The sequence below is a fragment of the Chaetodon trifascialis genome, chromosome 13 (assembly GCF_039877785.1).
Source record: "Chaetodon trifascialis isolate fChaTrf1 chromosome 13, fChaTrf1.hap1, whole genome shotgun sequence".
Taxonomy (NCBI): Eukaryota; Metazoa; Chordata; class Actinopteri; order Chaetodontiformes; family Chaetodontidae; genus Chaetodon; species Chaetodon trifascialis.
In genome coordinates, this window is record NC_092068.1 from 7,099,455 (window position 1) to 7,117,379 (window position 17,925).

General features: G+C 40.6%; 1 protein-coding gene across 1 annotated transcript in view; it reads right to left on the reverse strand.

Annotated features, from left to right (window-relative positions):
- LOC139341392 (cilia- and flagella-associated protein 46) overlaps positions 1 to 17,925 on the reverse strand; it is a 59,189-nt gene that overhangs the window by 33,039 nt on the left and 8,225 nt on the right. The window contains exons 13-22 of the mRNA XM_070977906.1: positions 17,309 to 17,426; positions 13,943 to 14,060; positions 13,266 to 13,390; positions 12,783 to 12,892; positions 9,199 to 9,311; positions 7,770 to 7,982; positions 6,725 to 6,926; positions 3,990 to 4,139; positions 1,138 to 1,248; positions 33 to 214 (exon numbers count right to left, since the gene is read on the reverse strand). Coding sequence (XP_070834007.1) covers positions 33 to 214; positions 1,138 to 1,248; positions 3,990 to 4,139; positions 6,725 to 6,926; positions 7,770 to 7,982; positions 9,199 to 9,311; positions 12,783 to 12,892; positions 13,266 to 13,390; positions 13,943 to 14,060; positions 17,309 to 17,426 — 1,442 coding nt within the window. The remainder of the gene's footprint in view (positions 1 to 32; positions 215 to 1,137; positions 1,249 to 3,989; positions 4,140 to 6,724; positions 6,927 to 7,769; positions 7,983 to 9,198; positions 9,312 to 12,782; positions 12,893 to 13,265; positions 13,391 to 13,942; positions 14,061 to 17,308; positions 17,427 to 17,925) is intronic.

The window sequence follows — 17,925 nt, forward strand, 5'->3', positions numbered from 1 at the left end:
AAACAAATTGTAATCAGCACGACGACACTTACAAAGCACAGGGCATGGTGTTGAGGCTCTTTGCTGCTGCTTCTTCTAGCTGCAGAGCACTCTTGGTGCAGCACAGCACCAAGCTGTGCTCTTTGGCATAGTGGCAGAAGGCAGCCAGCTGGCACCACACCTGCATCTCCACCACAGCGTCCGTCCAGCTGCATTCAGACGCCATGCTCACCAGCTTTAGGTGAGGAGAGAGACGAGGGAGGGGAGGGAAATGGAGGTGTGAGGGAAAAGGAAAGGAGAAGAGGGGGGGTGTAGGAAAAGAGGGGTGCAGAGGGTGGAAAAGATGAGAAGAGGGAGGGTGAGATTGAGGGGAGGTATGTGGGGGGGGGTGAAAACAATGGAGGAAAAATGTAGGAGAGGGGTGGAATTAAGCAGAGGAGAAAGTTGGGAGGAGTAAGTAAAAGGGGGGAAGGCGATGGAAGAGAAAGAGAGAAGGAAAGGAAGGGACAGAAATGAAGAAAAAATTGAAGAGGGAAAAGACAGAGGTGGAAAGCAGAAGGGTAGAGTAAAAAAATGTGAAGGACAAAGTCAAAGGAATGAGGAGAGCGAATGGAGGCACACATAGAATGAGAGGTTAGAGGGAAGAAGGATTAAGCAGGCGAGGAAAACAAAAAAGTAAAGATGAAGAAAAGAAGGACAAGGAAAGAGAGGGTAGGGAGTGAGAATGCAGGAGAGGAAGGAGTGGATTAAATGGAAAGAAAGAAAGAAAGAAAGAAAGAAAGAAAGAAAGAAAGAAAGAAAGAAAGAAAGAAAGAAAGAAAGAAAGAAGGAGAAAAGGGAGTGGAGAAGAGATGCATAGATGAGAGACAGAGTGAGAGGAGATATAGGTGTGGAAAAAAGCCAAAGGGCCTTTAGTGTCAGACAGAGCGATTCTCCACAGAAAAAATGCATAGCACACCTCACGTCACGTCAAAGAAACGCCTGATAACCTTAATCCGACCAAAGCAAAACGATCAAAGCAGCTACAGTATTTTGATGATATTGACACATGTTAAGATGCAGACAGGCTCTGAAGGCTTATGGGTCATATTGGGCATCTGTTGCTGCCATCTGGGCAACAGCCACTGTAGGAAAACATGAACAGAGAACAGTACATACTGTGGAAAGACTAGGAACAGAGAACTCCATATGCCTCCGGTTCCTATTGCAATGGAGCATCTCCACGCCAACCAGCACATGCGTCATCGCGGACACTTGTGCATTCTCACACTGCAAATGGGGAAGAGAACAATTCATGCTGAGCTTTTCAATCCAGTCCTATTTCTGAATATACACAAACCCCTTAATTATAGAAAAGACACATACATGTATTACTATTTGCTTATAAATTATACATGGGCCTGCAGTATGATTACCATATTGTATGTGTCCTAAATACCACAAAGATGACCTCGTTGATAATGTATGACTTCCTATTGTGTGGAAAATGAGTTGATGAATGATTTATTGAGATTAGAGATAAACCCTCATTTATATTAACACTGAATCTTTTAATTTGCATGGCGAGAAACAAACCTCATTTCACTGTGACTCAAAGCACGTCAGGCTGAAGGGACTAACGGAGGGCAGGAAATTCTTGGCTGACAAATGGTCGTAGGATTATGGTGACTAATCAAAGAGTCCTTTATAATGACAAATTGTATAAGTGCTTTGCCCACATTTTTACCCCACAGTAAAGCAATACAATTGGGAAAAGTGACAAATCCGGAAATGATTACAGAGCAGCTGATACAATGTAACACCTACACTACCACATCAAAATGATTAATGAAATTGTTTAGCACCATGAACCTACAATATTATGAGCACATTACAGAAGAAGTGCAAAAGAGACCATAATACAGGATACATAATGAATGTGACAAAGCTATGTTATGACAACGAGCTATATACAGTAGCCGTCTCAGTGAGCATCCATCCATTTTTGCAGTGCAATAGAAAAAATGCGAGCAGCTTCTTCATCTTAGATATAGTATAAAAGGGGACACCAGCCTCTCCAGGGGAACCAGAACATAATTGCATAAGAAGGTGTAAAAATCTTATTCGTGTTACGTCACAATATTTGCAGCATTGCAGGATTTTTGTTGTTTATCAACATTACTTAAAACCAGTTTTGTTTTTTTGTTTTGATTCACTTCCGCCAACTGTGTTCTGAGGTCATGGGGTTACCAACCTTAGTTAAGATGGAAAGATCACCAATAAATGACTGCAGGTGTAAACTAATGGTCTGATATTGTGTGTAGAAAAAGAAGAATGCAGTGTTTTATTTCTAGATACATCAATTTGTGGAGCATGCATTTGCCAATTAGCAAATGGAAACACAATTTTGGTGTTCGAGTTCTCAAAACGAGTCGTTGTGTCTTATAATACATCAGAACAATGGAGAAAAACTTGAAGCAAAGTGTGCTGTAGATACACATCAGTCAATTACTGTACGTGCTTCACAGATAATATACAATAAAGCTTCCAAGAACTGGGGAAGAGAGGACCACACCAGAACAATGTTGTACATGTACATGTTGTAAAAGTCCTGCTAGATTTGTTTACTTTTCGGTTCAGTTGGACATTGGAGTTCAGGTTTGCTGTGAGAGTAGAAGAGGCCTATGTATGTGCATTTTACTGTGAACTGGGCGTGTGGAACATTGCGTGTAAAGCACAATTTTGCATCTAGGATCTTGCGTTCAAGGATTCTTCTGTGTGTGCCTCTGAATTCACAGAGCTCCATAAAATAGTTGAAAATGCTGCTATTGACCACAGAGCATTCGTTGTGGCATGCTGGTAGAGCTGACCACACATGTCTGCATGTTTGGAGGATCCCAACGTTTAATCTCTGCATTTTGAGCTACTCACATGTGTGAACAGATCTTTTTGCATCTCAAGACTGGGCTAAATCCATATCACAGATGACCAACAACAGACCACTTAGAGGCATGAGTGCAGCTGAAAGCATCAACACAACTGAGCAGTGAAAGGCAGAGACAGTGATTGCACTAAGTGGTAAGCGCAGTTTACATTTTACTTACTAACAGCCTCACATCACGGTTTTGTATGTGTGAATGAGTAACTGAGAGAGGGGACCCTGCACAAATTATAGGCCTACAACTCTAATATTTTAAAGGTCAAATTTCCAATAATAGTGCAACTAACGATTAGTGCATACACTGAAGAGAAATTACATGCATACTAACAAATACCACGGGCACCATCTGTTATTCAGTTCAAATTTAGTGTTTACTACATGGTTCTCCACACATCAGTTGATTTAAACAAGTTGAATCACACAAACTTACTTGGGTATTAGTTCTTACTAATTATTTACACGTAGTAATTGTCAGGTGATGGTGACTGCCAAAACTACTGTTAGCTTGCTAACATATGACCTGTAACAGAGGTGGTAAGTATAGTCAACATATCTGACCTGAAACTTGATAAATGCTGCTTTAAGTGACGTAAATCTTGAAGATTTAAACTTATATTTCACCAAAATTAACAATTCAACTGGAAGGATTCTCTGTCTATGTATGTCTGGCAGTCCTTTGATTTGGACCCAAGGAAGTGTATTGTCCAATGTGACATAGTTTGGATGAGAGAATCTCGGGAAACATAAATGCACATGGACAGTGCTATAGATGTTTCTTTGCAACCTATTTACATATTACCAAAGTCTTAACTTTCTAAGACATTTCTTAAGTTTTAATGGCGCAATTTGATTTAGTAAGTCTGAAATTAGCTAGCACTTACTAAGAACTTTGGAAGGATTTTGCATTCAAACTTACCAATGGATTTGTAAATAGGTGGTGAAACCTAACCCTAAATTACAATGTAATGTTATATACATTGAACAGTGCTTTTAAATGTTGATGATGATGATAAATGTTGTGCCCTAAACATGGATTAGCAATGTAAAATGAAGCATTGCAGACAGTTTGGGGTGGCATGGAGAATAGTACCTCATCTTTAGTGTCCAACGTTGAGCCAATCTGCTGTTGCAAGAGCCTCTTGATCTGCACCCATGTGGCCACCAGCTGTTTCCTTGCTGCGATGGGGACAGTCTCCCCTGGGATGTTGGAGTTGGATATGCGCAGCGCGTAGTCACACAGCTAGGAGGATGTGTAGAAAACAAGAATGAGCTGGGATCCTGTCGGACAGAAATACTTGGTATTGTATTACCAGTCTGAGAAGACACGCTTCAAGACACTTCCTGTACAATGAACCTAATGACTCACAGAGTTCAGGTGGGATTTGGGCCCATTCTCCCATACAGACTTTATGTCTTGAAGATTGTTGGGGGCTCACTGGTGGCTCTGGATCTTTAGTCCCTTCCACAAATGTTCTATTAGTTTCAAACTTGGTGGCTGACTGGGCCATTCGAACACATTTATTTTTTTCCTCTGGAAACCAGCTGACAGTCTTCTTAGCAGTATGTTTTGGATCTGAAATCTTTCAAGAAGCTTCAGAGTGTGGTTGGTTGATGAAGAAGTGATGTTCTTTCCATTTGCAGATAATGGCTGCAACAGTGCTTATAGGAACATTAAGGGGCTGAGAAATCTGTTGGTAATCAGTGCCATTGCTATGTTGCTTAACAATGTTGTTGCAGAGTCTAAGTAAGGCTCTCTGTCATGAACAATCATGACATGTTTCTTGCATGACAGCTTGGGCACAAATGATAATGTTTACTTGCACTCAGAGGTGGGAAACCCTTTTTCAAACAGTGGAAAAGGGCACTAAAGGAACTAATCTTGCCATTTCACTTTATTACACATAACTTTATTAATTGTTTGAAATATAAAGATTTTTTTTTATCTGTGTAGTTTTGTTGTGTTAATTTAAATGTCTGGTCTCAGGCTCATGTGAGTAGCTGCATTGAAAAAAGTGCTGATGCATTGAATGTTCATTTTCCCCACTGCGGAACAACTTGTCAGACCAACAGATTTAAGAAGGTGACCTTCATCGGGGCCATCATGAAAAATAATTACAAATGACATCTAAATAGGGTAGCTTTGAAACAGAAAAAAAAAAAAAAAATCATAAAGGTAAAAAAAATATAAAATCAATCAATCATACACACCCACACACATATCAGGAAACGGGGCATTTACAAAGATGAGCTGGGTACACACATTAATGGTCATGTGGCAAAGGGGTGGTAGTTAAGTGAGTAGAGATCAAACTGTCTATCAAAATGTCATACATTATGATATGTATCTATAGGACTTTTTCTAGCCCAGGGCCCACTACCAGCCTGTCAGATGCAGACATGACAGACATACACCAAAGGAAAATTCACGAAGACTTTGTTCAAGTCAGACACTGTATCTGACCCTGATGTACTGTAGACTATTTCTAAAAAAAAAATGCATTGGAATGTATAATTCTTTATCTTCCCTTCAAAAAGAAAACAGACACGATGAAATTCAGTTAATAATTCACTGATAAAGTGTCTTTCATCTGGAGTTAGAGCTGATATTCATGGAAGATCCTTTGAATAGAAAAGGAGAATGGAAACAGGGTTAATTGGTGACTGCGACAGAGAGAACAGAGAACTCAGACTTGAATGGTGTGAGGAAAGCACACGAAAGCTACAAGAATGAGTATGATCTGTGCATGCTTGGCTTGATGTATAATGGGTGTCAAAGGGTGAACGAAATAACACAATGCATATTGAGTGCTTCAACTTTTCACCTGTGATGCTCTGACATCTGTCATAATATCATATCAAGGAGCAATCAGTGCTTCCTGAGAGGCAAACTTATAGTGTATGAAACCTACACAATGCCATGAGTACTAAGCCTCAGCATGTGCATGTAGCATGAGTGACTTTTTTCTTTGTTTTCTGTAGTGTACCTAACCTTACTTGTCAGCCATATTTTGTGGAGGATGACATGAAGATTGCTCCATTACAACATGATCAAAAGCTTTCTATTTCTTCTATAACATAGCTCAGTGTCCATATGATGCTGACCTGTTTCATAATTCATACTTACATAATACATACTAAAATTAAAAGAGAATGTTCTAAAAATTTTTCTTTCTTTAAAATATACACAAGGGTCACAGAAAAGCCGGTTTCTGAGTTATCATTATTATAATCATTACATGATACATGGAGGTATCTAGATGGATTGATTGATTATTTCTTATCTCCAGCAGAAGTTTTGGACAGAAAAAGTGACAATTGTCACTTGACTTACCAGATAGTTACTTTATATCCAAGTAAATTGTGTTAATTGGCTTTTTTAGCTTTATGCATATAGGGTTACTTGATTGCACATCAGTGGTGATGCAGGAAGTTTTAATGTAGGAGATGTTATGTTTAGCTTTAAGCAAATTTTGTTGTGACACATGTTGTTTGTAACATTGGTTATTTTATAAAAATCAGGGAGAATTTTCTGCAAAAATATGGTGACATGGTTAGTTTTTATGCACATGTTGGTGAGACAGGCATGCAAATTGGTGTAGATGGTGCTTCATACCTGCCACTACCAGTGTTTGTTTAAAAGGACATTTATGAGAGCAAAACCTAATACTACAATAATGTAACTGATCAAAAGTCACTATTCTTGAGAAATAGTTCTATGGTATTCATAATTCAATATATTATTTAAGACATTTAGTGACACACATCTACACACAGGTGCCCACTGCTTCTATCCTGCTCCCTCATACTGTGCACACACTGACAAACCTCTAGTGCCTTGTGGACATCCTGCAGGGCAGCAGGGTCTAAGGAAATCCCTTGTACATTGGTAGCATTCTCCATTCCCTTCACAGCTCTGTTTTTGCCCGTGTCTCCTGGTGGGGCTGGCTCGACGCACTCTAGTCCACACAGAGGCTGGATCAACCCCCGGGCCACAGCATCACACAACAGCACAAACAAAGCACGATTCCTAAGAAACACAATGCAAAGAGTGCTTCAAACTGACATACTCTGGAAAAACTAGGACTGAAAGTTGGGCTTGAAGGCCAAACATCTTTGTTTTTATGCTTTGTACTTTCTGAAAGTAAAGAACCTTACCACAGATTCGTATGGCAAAATTGACCACATCGTTACATGAGAATGTCACTGAATCCTGACATTCACGTAATTATTGCCACACTGAAGGGGAGTTTGGTCTGTTTTCATGAACATTCACTGCTTCGTTCCATAGCCAGAAAGAAGAGCAGAGCTTAAACTACTCTGTTTTCTGTGAGTGAGCCACAGTGCCACAGAGAATAAATTAATGGACATTTTTCCAAACTCAAATATGACCGGGCCAGAAATGATTTTCTAAGCATGAGTGTACACATTGCTGTCAGCTGAAAATGTTTAATTTTCATGTTCCACCAGAATTGAAAGACTGTTTTGCACAGTCGTCCAGCGGGAGTTGGCTAAATGACCGCTGGGCATTGAAATGCTCTCAAAGCCTACTGAGTAATTTAAAAAGTGTCCAGTCATCAGTCTGAAAACAGCTATGTTTCACGCGTCTTAAATTGCTGACATTTTGTGATTGATTTTTTTTTTTTATCAAACACCTGTGATATTCTGACTCAGACCTGTTTACAAAAACACTGATGAATGACAAAGTTCACATCAGCAGCGACTGTCATCACTCCCTGTCAGCTGTCTGTGTGGAGCAGCTCGGCTGGACTGAAATAAACTTTGCAAGAACTGCAGACCAAGCACCTAAAGTTATGTCTAACAGGTATAGACCGTGTAATAAAACTGATACTCATTTCGAGACCCAGCCTACCAAGTGTAGTCTGTCTTTTGAATCATCTCCATGACACTCTGGAAGGTAGGAAGCAGGCGTTGGTACTCCCCAGCTGCCAACATGTGGCTGCTGTAGTTCCACAGGTAAATGGCTGCATTTGCTACCACCCACAGCTCCCTGATCTCTGCTCCGAGCTCCGCTGCCCTCAAGAAGTTGGAGGTGGCGTAGGCAGACAGAGCCTGGATCCAGTCTCTGGGTGGGAGAGGTACAGTGGAGGGTGGGAAAGAGAGGGAGAGAGTCGTGCTTGTGTGTGAGAGAGAGATAGTATAGTGGTCACATGGTGTTCTCCCTTGTGAACAATTTAAGCAATGATGAAAAAGTCAATTAATTTGTAAAAAGTTTCTTGTTAAAAGTTATACAGCACATTGCTTTTTACATGAAAAGTCCCATTTGCTGAATAAAAGTGCCACCCTTCTCTTGCAGTTTTTCTGCACAATGCACGAGGAACTGTGCATTGACCATGTCAAACAAATTATATCTAATGAGGTATTCAACAGCAGTACATTTGAGAACCTAGATGTACTGTGATAGCTCTCAACCTTCATAATGTTACAATGAGCTGGAGGCAAATTTCAGGCAAAGCTTAATAGTGCAGTAGTTGCTGCTGAATGTGATATGTCAGGTCTTGTCAATTCAATAAAGGAAACAGGCTGTTAAGACTAGAAGACTACCATGACTGCAATCACAGGAGACAAGTTACAGATATAAATCATTCTTAAAAAACATACACATTTGATTTTGGTGCTGATTCTATGTGGATGCAATGTCTATTTTCGAATCCCATAATCAATGAAAGAGATAACAAACCTGCGTACTGTGACTCTGATCTCTAACTGATGGGAAACAGCACAATACAGGTAGTGTCTGATCCTGGAGCTTTGTGGCATAAATCTACAACATCTTGGGCCCTGTTTCGACCTAGTTAATAGGTTTGTAGTTCAAGAGATAGTTTCATTACCACCACTAAAATCATTATGTCTAACCAGTGATTTAAATGTAAATTTTGACATTTTTGAATTATGTGTTATCAAATGACAAGAGATAACAAAATAAAACCAAGCGTAAAAAATAGAGGAAATGTGGTCCCTGAAAGCTGCTTATAGTATGTTCTATTACACTTTTCCTGGGGTCTTATATTGATGTTTATATTGCTGCTAAAGCTATTAATAATAATCACAAAGAAAACATAACATTGAAATTGTAATTGAAATTGTTTGATATGGTCATGTGGGTGTAAAAGTATTTTCTTTTACAAATTTGTACTTAAAATGACTTAAACATATAATAAATCTGTGATATGCAAATAATAAAGCAGAATCATACAGTTCATAGACAAATGATATACAGAGGGGAAGAAAAATCAATTTTATGACACTAGCATGTGTGTATGTGCATATTGTGTTTTCACCTGTAAACAACGCAGTGAGGATCCTCTTCAGACACACACTCCGCTCTCTCAACTGCAGGAACAGCAGGGCTGTTAAGCGGCACCCCCTCTGTTAGCAGCTTTTGGACAGTGGCCTGTGCAAGACAGAATACATTCATTTCCTCAAACTCAGAAGATAACAACAAAGTTGACTTCCTGTTTGGACAACTTCATAATAAAAGGAGAAGAGAAGACCTCCCGCTATGGGATGACAGCTTCTTGAGAGCTGTGAAAGCTCAGCTGTAGCAGATCAAAGAGAAAAGAAATGACTGGTGAGCATTTTACTCCAAAGGTGGACAGCTCAGGTAAAACACAAGGAACCCGTCTTCATGCTTAGACTGAGATGTAGTTATCTTTCAAATTAATGAATTATGACCCAGTGTGCCATGGAACAAAGAGAGTGATACATGAGAGGAGCAAGCAGAACGGCTACAGTGTGAGTCACTCTTGGCAGGGTCATGTAGCTGCAGTGGATAGTTGTCTCTATTTTCTTCAAAGTGCTGTCAAGTTAACATCTCTATGGATTTAATAAGGGCGTACTGCTGCAGGCCTGATGGGAACTGGGATTACACAATAAGACAAGCTCATATGACAACCACAACTGTGTCGGACTCCAAACAATCAACATCAACCTCACAACCTTGTTTAAAATCCCACAGTGCATGTTTACTACTGTAAGCACTCTTTATTCCTCGAATTTCAGAAGAAGAGCTATGATCTTAGATAGCTCAACTAGCTTTTGTGAACATGAACACGTCAATACAAAAAACTTGGGCACCCAAATAAGCCTAAAAAAAAGATGGCAGACCAGAAACTCAATGTACCCTTTCCACTGCCCTTAGTTCATTATGTACATTAGCAGCAATAATTGAAAAGGGAAACAAAGAAAGTCAGGAAGCTGGAAGTTTAGTGTCTGATCTGCAGCAAGGAATTGATAAATTGCAGCTGAGTGTAACTATATCACTATAACAAACAGAGAAGTGTGTGTCGCCGGAGGATCCACCAATCATTGCGTGGGCATTGTTTGAAGTTAGAGGTATACTGTTTAAAAACTGGCCACCTCTGGAAAGTTGCTCCAAACAAACAAAGGTCAGCTTTTCACCGCTAACTACTGTTCACAAAATTCTGTAGCTACTTTTGGCTTCAGCTACTAGCTGCCGTTAGCTAGTTAGCTCATTTAGCCTTGCAGCTAGTGGCCCTATTAGCTGACTGGGGCCTGCCTCAACCGAGAGGTCAGAGCACCGTGGGATTGTTGGTGTTTACACTGCAGGCAACAAAACTGGGTTCAGCAGCCTCCCAGTCAACAAAGGGACCAAACAAAGCCTCCAAGACCAAAGGAGGCCAGTCTGACCACAGGGAAAATGCTGTCGAGGTGATTCACAGCAGCCTGACTCCAGGGATAATGAAGACACGGCAGGACAGGACAGGAGAGCTGTGAACAGCGAGAGCAGCAAGAGGCAGGTCTCTCATTATCAAGAGCTGGAGTCAGAGTTTTGTGTTGTCTCTGTCAAGTTTGAATGAAGTGTGTTTTACGATGAGTTAACACTCAAGCTTGTCTTAATTCAGTAAACAAGAGAAAATTTAATTTAATTTAAGAAGGTGTATGGTTGTATTTTTCTGTTTAATAAGGAAAAAAGTTACAAGAATATTTCCTTTCTTGACTTTTTGAGTTTATTTTGTTAATATATTGGACTAAAAAAGCTAAGAGGCCTTGAGAAACGTAGTAAACCTGCAAAATGAACATGTCCTTGCTGCAACTACAGGGGGCTATACTATCTTCACTGTGGCTAGAACACTCTACGGGTAAAAGGCATCTCTGTATACTGCTACTATGAAGATGAAGACATCAAGCTACGTTGGATGTGGGCTGAGTTGATATCAAAGTCCAGGTTTTGCAGACCCTTTGCATGATCTTCAAGCGGGAAGGCCTCTAACACATCAGGGTGGTTCGATGCTATCTTGTTGAGCCGTAGGGTAGAAACGGCAAGCATCTCTTATGACCTTTTAAGTAGACTGATGGCCTCAGTTGCTGATGGGGCTGACATGAGGCCATCATCGACATAGAAATTGCAATCAACAAAGTATTTGGGGTCTATGCCATCACTTCATTAGTTCCATGTGGTGCTGTATGACGAAGACCATAGATGGCTACTACTGGTGATCGACTATTGCCAAATATGTGGACTTTCATTCTGTCCTCAACAATCTTATTGCTGGGCTGGTCGTCTTTGAACCATAGAAATCAAAGGGAGTCATCTGTGAAAGCTATGAAAACTAAGAAACATCTGTTCGATGTCCGCTATCACACCCACTGTTTCTTTTCTGAAGCTTAGCAAGACTTCGAGTTAAATGTTGTTCAGATCTGGGCCTCCAAGTTTAAGGAGATGTCGTGATGCTGGGCATTGGAGTCAAAGACGACTCTGATTTTGGTTTGTCTTCTGAGGGTGGCCAAAGATGGGTAAGTATCATTGTTCTTCTCCCTCTGGCAGCGGTGGAGCAAGCTTGGCCTGGTCGTTATCCAAGACCTTTTGTATGAAGTCCAGAAAGTGAGTTTGAGAAAGTGAGTAGAGAAAAGCAAGGCAACTAAGGGCCTGCTTTCGATTATTTAGGAGACATCGCCAAGGGGATGGAAATGGAAGGGATGTTGGTGTTGGTGTCATCCATAAACAGCTCTTTGTCCATGAGACCCCAGGAAAAGCAGAAAAAGGGACTGTTCAATGGACCTGTACTGTAGGAACTGTTGAAAGAGTGAAGCTTGGGTAATTTCCTCTGTGTGCTTCATTACATATGAAGTTGTGAAGAACGTAAATGGAAGAAAAGAGACGTGCAGCTCTTTGTACTAAGAGCCTTAAACTAACCACTTCTCTTGCAGACCAAGTGGCAACATTTCAGCAATAGGGTTGACACCCCAGGCAGTGTCTAGGTATGAGAGCCCAGATAAGTAGCCCTTAGCAGGTCTCCGAGCTCCCTGAGCTTTAAGGGGCCCTAGTGACTGATTTTAGGGATCCATAGCATTCCTTTTGACGATCCCAGGCCATTTTTAAACTGATGGCAGGGCTGGCGACATGCACAGGCAGGACACCTCCAACTCCTCAGCAAGGTAACCAACTTCACTGTGTCCTACGGTTGTGTGAAAAACTAATCCAATGAAATGAGATTGCGGTTGCATTTATTATTGACTGACTTTATAATGAAAACATTTGAGTTCGTTTGGTTGCATTTTAATATATTCACCGGTTGCTCTTCTGCTATATTTCTGATAAAGTAGCTGCTCATCAGTGTTTGCTGTGGCATTAAACCATGCTTATTGCTTCCATGCTAACCACATGTCGCCAAATATACCAAGGCTGAAATTTTTAAAATGGATTGGCATCAGAAGAAATGCAGTTGGGCGGCACTATAGAACAAAGTCTTTGCTTTCTTTTCGTTTGCAATTACTGAGTAAAAATACCACATTTATAATGGAGTAATGTGAAACCTTATTTTATTGTGGATCACTTACCATAAGAACATATATAAAAAGTGTGTATGTGCGTATTAGGAGGCATGAGTTTGTAAGCACACACCTCAGCACAGATGAAGCGGATTTCGGCTAAAAGGCGCAGCAAGTCCCTCACACAGGTTTGGCTTCCGCTGCAACATTCTGCACAGACTTCTTCATCCGAGCATCGACATTCTGGATCAGGTTGACAAAAGCAATGATGTGAACTCCTTCAGTGGCAGTAGACTTCTCCTTCTATTTAACACAATTACAACTACTACAACTGTTGCTACTTCCTGTTCATGTGAGTCAATACCAATACCAAATTAAACTTCATGTAAATCAGATCCATTATTATTATGAGTCTTTACACATGAACAATGAGCTAAGATAATTTTACAATCCTGAAATGATAACAGAGCAGTTCTATAAACACTGGTTACAGACACTATCTAAGCCAGTGGTTTTTCTTTCAATCATTCTAATATTTTAATACCCTCTCCATCACTTTTAGGAATATTACTGTTTTGCATTTTACAGTGAGTCTAGGGATCATTCATCATCTTACTGTCAGTCTTGGAAACCTTCCATCTCCCATCATCGTAAAGCAAACAGAATCGACAAGCAGCTCGGCACACATCCCAAACTTCCTGTTTCCTGGCTGCCTTCACCAGTGTTGCCCACAACTTCACCCTGGAACAGTCAAGAAATAAACAAAGGCATGATTTCTTTTTAAAAGGTGGGGGTCAAGGCAAGGGCACAGCAGCACACTGTGTATGACCTTAAGTTGTTTGTTTGCAGGGCCATGAATAATAAACCTTTCCTTTGGGGAATCTTCAAGTCCTGACAGCTGCTTTCTCATGACCATTAAGCTAGCCATTTCTCATGTGCACACTTTTTACTGTAATGATATTGCTAGACAGAAAGAACTCAACTATGTGCTTTGAATAAGCAGATGTAATGGGGGTTGCAGATTCCTATAGTCACAAAACAACTTTAACTGCAGAGAGGACCAATATATCACACATTCATTACTACATAATGTTCAGTAACAACAAGGAGTAATAAATTCAACAAGGCATAAAAGGCTGATTATATAGCCAATATAACTGTGTTACTGGGAAGCATGACAGCTAAAAATATTTACTCAGAAAACTTTACACTGGCAAGAAGACAGAAAAAGGCTTCCACTTCGTACACATATAGTCACAATTAATAGATGTAAATGTACAAACACACACTCACCTCTCTCTGTCTGTGTCATCTCCTTCTCTGGCCAGGTGTCCATCCACCTTCAGTACAGATGTAGAATGATACTGAGCCTTAGCAGAGAGTTGAGTCACTGGTCCAGATCCAAGACTGCCTACAGGAACAAGACAATTGCTGGAGTACATAAGCCAAACTTTATTAATGCTGTCGGAAAAGCTTCTGTATTTTCCCTAAATAATGAATCAAATCGATTTTCTGGCGAGTATGCATAACAAGAAGTCTAGTCACTCTGTTGCAAAACTCCTTGATGCTGTGGATTGTCTATAATTCAAAGAACATGGAATAAATGTACACTCCTTCTGAGGAGGTTACATAATGATCCGCATTTCCATTAATCAAAAAGAAACACAACTAAGGGACCACAAGAACAAATGGCCCATTTCCAACAGCGCCAACTTTTTCAATTAGGGATGTTACTGACTATAATGTAATCAGATTTGACATGTAAGATTAAAAACACAAAACAAACAATGACAAAGAAACATATTCTTCAAGTCTTGAGTTTCTTGGTGTGCTGACTTTGAAGCTCAGAACAAAATGCTTAAATGGTGTCATCTAGGAGATGCTTGAGGTTTATGGACAAAAACAAGGGTGTCCCTCAGACCAAAGCTTTTAACCCATGCCTGCAGCAGAAGCCCTTTGATTAGCTGTCAGAGGTGAGTTTTTCCCAGGGTCATTAGGACTGCTGGATGTTCATTTGATGCGGTGGACCAAGGAGCCTCAAATGAGTCTGAGATCAAAGGCTCTTACTTAGCTCAGGCCCTCCACTGCACAGAGTCGATGAGGCTTTCCTGTGAGCTACACCGAAACACACGCTGATTCTCAGAAGTTTAACATCACCACTGAAAGAGCTGCTGTCCTGACTTGAAGACCAAGGGATGAATTTACATACAAGACAGCGCACACCAATTTTGCTCTGTGACGCTCACTCAATTTGCACTCAATCTGTGGGCAATCATTGCCTGCCTTATTGAGACAACCAGTCATGTCACACTCAGCCCAGAGGACTGCCTTGCAGGTGCATTCTGTGAGTGCAGTACAGTTCATTCAGATCAGTGTGATTTGTCATGCTGCAGTGAAATTCTCATTAATAAACTGCTAAGATTCCAAAACATTCACACAGTTAAATGTGTTGTTATTCAATGATTTATTATATCTCCTGATATATAGGCTCATTCATATATGCAACAAGACTCAGGATTAAATAAACTTCAATAAAATTGAAAAAAAAACCAAAAAAAAACCAAAAACAAATATATGGTCAATTGGCGATCCCCCTTGTTAGCAAAATAACCAAAACGCATCCCCTTTGTTCCCCCCTCCATCCCTCAGTAGCTGAAAGAGTGCAGAGAGTGGGACAGAGGGGGTTTTTGGTTTCGTCTGCCTGACTCATTGATTCTTAATCTGACAGAGGTTTGTGCAAGTTAGAATCAATGGCCTCAACCAAGGCTGTGAAATATCAGTTGCCTAACTGTGCTGCGTATTGATAAATCCATGGAGCTGTCCGTGGTGCTGAGGTAGCCGATGGATTTGTAATTGTGCCTTTTACGTTAGTCCTGCCTTTCTGCTATTTTTATCTTGGATTTTTAATGTTCTCTAAACTATATTCTCTAAACCAGGGGTTCTCAAACTCAACGGTCCGCATCTGATTTTCATTCAAGGTCTGAGGTCCAGAACGATTGGAAATAACAAAATAACATTTACTCAGTTAATAAACACAACATGTCTTGTGATTGGGCCAACATGAAACCGAGGAAGACAAGGCTCAGACATGAGTCCATATTTCCGACTACATTCACGCTAGTTGCAGAAATCATGTGCTAAAGAAAAGGAAACACATCTGCATCTGCATTCTGTATCTGCAATTAGCTGATAGTTAATTCTCCATTGTAACGTTAATGTGTGAAATTTGCAGCAACAACACACAACACTCTCTCCAACAGTTAACGTTGCCATGACAATGATGTGAATGATAAAGACAAGAGGCCACAGTGGAACCACATTCATCTGGGGAAAGGATCTCTGAATGATCTCCACTGAATATTCACATCACAAATAATTTATTGATCAATAGAAAATGTATTTCCATCCATCCATTATCTATACCGCCTATCCCTTTCGGGGTTGCGGGGGGCTGGAGCCTATCCCAGCTACAATGGGCGAGAGGCGGGGTACACCCTGAACCGGTTGCCAGCCGATTGCAGGGCCACATACAAGGACAAACAAACATTCACACTCACACCTATGGACAATTTAGAGTCATCAATTAACCTAATGAGCATGTTTTTGGTCTGTGGGAGGAAGCCGGAGTACCCGGAGAGAACCCACGCATGCACGGGAAGAACATGCAAACTTCACACAGAAAGGCCCCGCCTGACCCGGGGATCGAACTGGCAACCTTCTTGCTGTGAGGCACGCGCACTACCTGCTGTGCCACCATGCAGCCCAAAATGTATTTCAAAATAGAAAAACATTAAACTTCATATCATATCGTGGTCTCCTCGTAACCTGAGGCTTTGCAGGGGCCCACCACTACATTTGTTCAAGGAACAGAATTTTTCAAAGCAGACACTGTGGGTGCCAGACTTTTAAATAAAAACCATATTAGTCCAGCCTACTTAGCCTATTATTGTTTAATAATTTCACCTTCTGGAATGATATAATTCTACTTCATGAGACTATATCTATATGTTTACATGTGGAAAATAAATAATAACTAGATACTGAACTTGAATGCTTTCTGACCCATCCCAAGGATACCTGTGTGTCACCAGTTGATGATGGGCTGGGTGGAGATTTACTTGCCATTGGATCCAGATGTGGACCAAAGTCCAGACCTTGTAAAGACCTGCTCTTAAATATGTAAGGATTCACATAATGAATACGATGTACCAAAGCACCTACAATGAGTGCAGAGACAGAAAAAGAGAGAGCGAAGTTGGAGCGAGCAGCTGGTTCAAGAGAAGCTCAGAATAGAGCAAGTGGTGGGTGGAGAAAATGTACACTATAAATGTCTTTCCAAAGGAATAAAAAAAGAAGGATGAAGTCATTTCATAGTTGACTGAATGTTAAGTTCAACTATGCCCTCGCTCTCACATTGTTTGATGCCATAAAATGGTGAGATTTTCTTATTCTTCCCTTGAATGTATGCATAAAGGACAACAGTGTCACTTTGCAAAAGTTTAATGAAGTAAGTGATTCTTAGTGTAGACACAAGGGGTCAAAGGCTTTGTAAATATGGACATGCTACAAGCTACCCTGACAAGAGATCTTCTTGCAAATCAGTGATACAATATTATTAGGTCACAGTGAAAACTGAAAGCGAGGAAGAGAAAACCTTACTCTCGGGGGTGCTGTCTGCATCCAGGGCAATCTGGAAATCATCAGGGGCCAAAAGGAGACCCACAGCAATCAGGATGGGACGGCTGTCTGTTTTATCTTGAGGTTGCATGTCCCTGGCCTGAGAAACAGAGGGAAGGGTTGGATGTTAGACTTGATGTTGTAGCCATGCAGTTTGCTTACAGTCCTCTAAGCAGCTATGCTCCTCTCTGAGACTAAATGCGCAACACCAAAACACTTCATTTTAATTTTACGGCATACAAATTACACTTAGTAATGAAACCTGCACACTGCACATGAGTCAACTGATTTGATTGGAACACCCAAAAATCAGGCAGCAGCTCAGAGGTCACCCCCCACCAAAGGGTTTTTTTCATGACATAATTTTTTCTATTTCTATTCTATTGCTGCAGCGTGATGAGATGCTGAGTACCTACTCTGCACTGAGCGTCTTTTTTTCTGGTTGCCATATGTGGAAAAACGTTGGGTAAAATGACCAATCGTCACTGTCACTTTATACCCAAACGTCCAATCAAAGTGGAGAAGGGGCAGGACGAACAGAGAAACACAAAATTGTGCCTTGCTCATATGAAAATTTGAAACTTTGAGCTCCATTGAAC